At 37.0% G+C, this 3,506-nt stretch overlaps 1 protein-coding gene across 1 annotated transcript; it reads left to right on the top strand.

The window, feature by feature from the left end:
* Positions 1–1,173: 1,173 nt before the first annotated feature.
* LOC116349674 (SET and MYND domain-containing protein 4-like) lies at positions 1,174–3,501 on the top strand (the record flags this gene model as incomplete). Its single annotated transcript, XM_031781221.1, has 2 exons — positions 1,174–1,249; positions 2,546–3,501. A coding segment is annotated over exon 2 (912 nt), but the record flags the coding sequence as incomplete, so codon positions are not given.
* Positions 3,502–3,506: the final 5 nt, after the last annotated feature.

Below are 3,506 nucleotides of genomic sequence, written 5' to 3'. Positions count from 1 at the left end.
TTTTGATGTAATTCTTCTCCCCTTCAGGTGTTCCTGCATCGTACTTCAATCATTCGTGTGCGCCAAATGCATACATTACCTCTCAAAATGGGATCAACATCTGTGTCGTCGTTCGACCAGTCCGGAAAGGTGATCAATTATGCATAACATATGACGAAATGATTATGTTGCATTCAAAGGCAAAGCGTCAAGAAGAGCTACGGTCCAAATTCAATTTCAACTGCAAATGTGAACGATGCAAATCACCGCAATTGGAATTAGCCAGTCTCAAATCAAGTCATCAAATCAAATCAGACCCAAATTTCGAGTCAACGATTGATGATCTCTATCTGAGTTCAAAAAATATTCGGGCTTTTCAGGATATTTTGTCATTGAAAGCAAAATTATTCAGTTTGTTGAAGAAGCATAAGAAAGTTATATGGTCTGTTGAAATTTCTGATAGCATATATCTTTTATACGTACTAGCGTTGATCGAACCAGATAGCGCCATTAGTGGCATGCCCTTCACTGGACACGTTCTTAATTATCAATCCGACTGAAAATGACAATGTGCTCAAATAAAATTCAAAACAAAAAAATCTAAAATCATTTTAACGATTTTATTCAATAAAGTTTAAATATAAAAATACCTCTGTTGTGCATTTATTTTCTGTATTTAATTTTTTTAGATTACAATAAATGAATTTGTCTATCTTAACATTTTTAAGCGACTATCGAATTAACGACTTCAAGTTAATCATTCTTAAACAGTAATCTACAAAATTCATCAATAATAAGATCAATTAAAATGTTCAATGATAGATGCGAAATTCAGAATATTTGAGCATACAAAATTTAAAAATTCTTCACCAGTTGGTTGGAATTGAGGATTTACAACCGACAATCGACAAATATTGACATTTGCTATAGGTAGGGACATTACAAAATTATATTGACAATATAAAATTGTTGAAATAATTGTTATGAAAAAATGTTAGACGTTTTTGATTACTTTCCTGTCGAATACAAAATCGAATAACATTTTATTTTGGCGCTTGAGACCTGTCAAAATTAGCGCAATATGCTTCTTTTATGATTTCCACACAAACAAGGTTTTATAGTTTGCATGTGTATGTACATAAGTAAAGCGTCCAGTCTCTTAGCAGTGTATGTGTGTCACACAGCAACGTCTGACAAGGAGTTTACAGTTTAACATTCCGAACATCGTATTCAGGGTGCTTTGATCGTAGCAAGCTATTATAGTATTTTTTACGTAGGTTGCTCCATAATTTTTTTTAAAATGGTACTTATAGTGTTGCCCGATGTAAACCATTGTCATATTCGTAAAGTTTGATGTTTTGGTATGTATTCGTGCCCTGAACCTTTTGTCGTACGAACGCTATTTGTATTGTTTACAGTGACTGGTAAACTGCGACTCAACAAAAAAATGAATTTTACACGTGAAGATTTTCGTAAAATGATTTACTACGATTTTCGAAGTAAATTATCTCAACAACAGTGTTTCGATCGACTTCATTTGGCCTTTGGCAATGAAGCACCAACCCTTCAGACAATTTATAACTGGTACCGAGAATTCCGTTGCGGTCGTAGTTCGCTCAAAGACGAGTTTCATACAGGTCGTCCGAAATCGGCTGTTGTGCCACAAAACATCGATGCTGTCAGAAAACTGATTATGGAAGATCGTCATGTGACCTACCGTGAGATTGAGGCATCTTTGGGCATTTCATCCCACAGCATACATACAATTTTGCATGAACATTTAGCCGTAAAAAAGATTTGCTCTCGTTGGATCCCACATAAATTGACCGATGAACAAAAAATGGCTCGTGTGAGTTGGTGTAAAGAAATGCTCAAGAAATTCAATCGTGGTGCTTCAAAAGACGTTAATAAAATCGTCACTGGTGACGAATCGTGGATATATGCCTATGAGCCCGAAACGAAACAGCAGTCGACTGTATGGGTCTTCCAAAATGAAGATAACCCAACGAAAGTTGTTCGAGCAAGAAGCACTTCGAAGCGAATGGTCGCCTGTTTTTTCGGGAGAAGTGGTCATGTGGCAACCGTTCCACTAGAGGATCGTAAGACCGTCAATTCTGATTGGTATACCACCATTTGTTTGCCCGAAGTGTTTGGTGAAATAAGAAAAAACAACCACCGTCGCAAAATAATTCTTCATCACGATAATGCGAGCTCTCACACATCTTTTCAAACTACTCGATTTTTGACCGGTCAAAACATCGAACTGATGGGTCATCCACCGTACAGTCCTGACCTGGCACCCAATGACTTTTTTTTGTTCCCAAGCGTGAAGAAAAAACTACGTGGTCAACGATTTTCGACACCAGAAGAAGCAGTTGAAGCGTTCAAAACACACGTTTTGGAGATATCAGTTTCGGAGTGGCACGAATGCTATGACAAATGGTTTCATCGAATGCAAAAGTGTATCGATCATCTCGGGGAATATTTTGAAAAACAATAAAACCATTTTCGACAAAAAACAACTGTGTTATATATGTTTTTAAAAAAAATTATGGAGCAACCCTCGTAAGACAATTTCTTCACACCGAAACTCTAAAGAACGTTATCAAAATGTTGTGGAAAAAGGAAACGATTGAGAGAAATGCAGAGTATGCTAATTTATTGGACTACCCATCGATTGACCGAATTTACGACAGTTACAAATATGAACAGAATTTAATGAAAAATCTTACTGCGTCAGACTACAAAAAAAGTTCTGCAAAGGCGATTGAATATCGACAAAAAGGAAATGAATTATTTGCTGAAAAGGGATGGATGCAGGCTATGGAGTACTACAACAAATCATTGTGTTTTGCGAAAGAAGGTTCCGAATTGATGGGATTGGCGTACGCAAATCGATCATCGTGTTTTTTCAACATGCAAATGTACAGCAAATGTCTCACCGACATCGGAAATGCCAAACAAAACAACTATCCACAAGAAAAAATGTACAAATTGGATGAACGAAAAGCTAAATGCTCGGCTATTCTGACGAAGGAGACGGATCAAAGTGACATTTTTGAGCCCAAACTCGATTATGAACCCAATGAAAACTTTCCGTGTTTTGCGAATGTTCTGAGAATTGCGCAAAACAATGAACACGGACGACATGTCGTCGCCACAACGAATATTGACGTAGGCAAAACAGTAATGGTTGATCAAAGCTACTTTGCTGAAACCATTAATCGAAAGTTCGGACGATGCAATATTTGTCTGCGATCAGCTGAAAATCTAAAACCATGCCAAAAATGTGCGTTCACAATGTTCTGTCCAAGATGCGAAGGAAACAGTTTTCATGATATTGAATGTGATATCAATCCAATCTATTTTGGTTCTCTTTCATTTATGAGTTTTCGTATGGTGGTTATTCGTTCGATTTTATTGGCAATGGATGCATATCCTGATATCGATCAATTTATTGCTGCTGTTGAGGATATGCTGTCGATCGATGCAGTCGAAGCGCCCGAATCTTTGTCTGAACCACAATC

Source organism: Contarinia nasturtii, unplaced genomic scaffold, assembly GCF_009176525.2.
Source record: "Contarinia nasturtii isolate CC-2019 unplaced genomic scaffold, AAFC_CNas_1.1 Cnas_scaffold_3112, whole genome shotgun sequence".
In the NCBI taxonomy this organism is placed as follows: Eukaryota; Metazoa; Arthropoda; class Insecta; order Diptera; family Cecidomyiidae; genus Contarinia; species Contarinia nasturtii.
The sequence above is the reverse complement of the archived record's forward strand: the minus strand, read 5'-3'. Positions and strand labels throughout refer to the sequence as shown.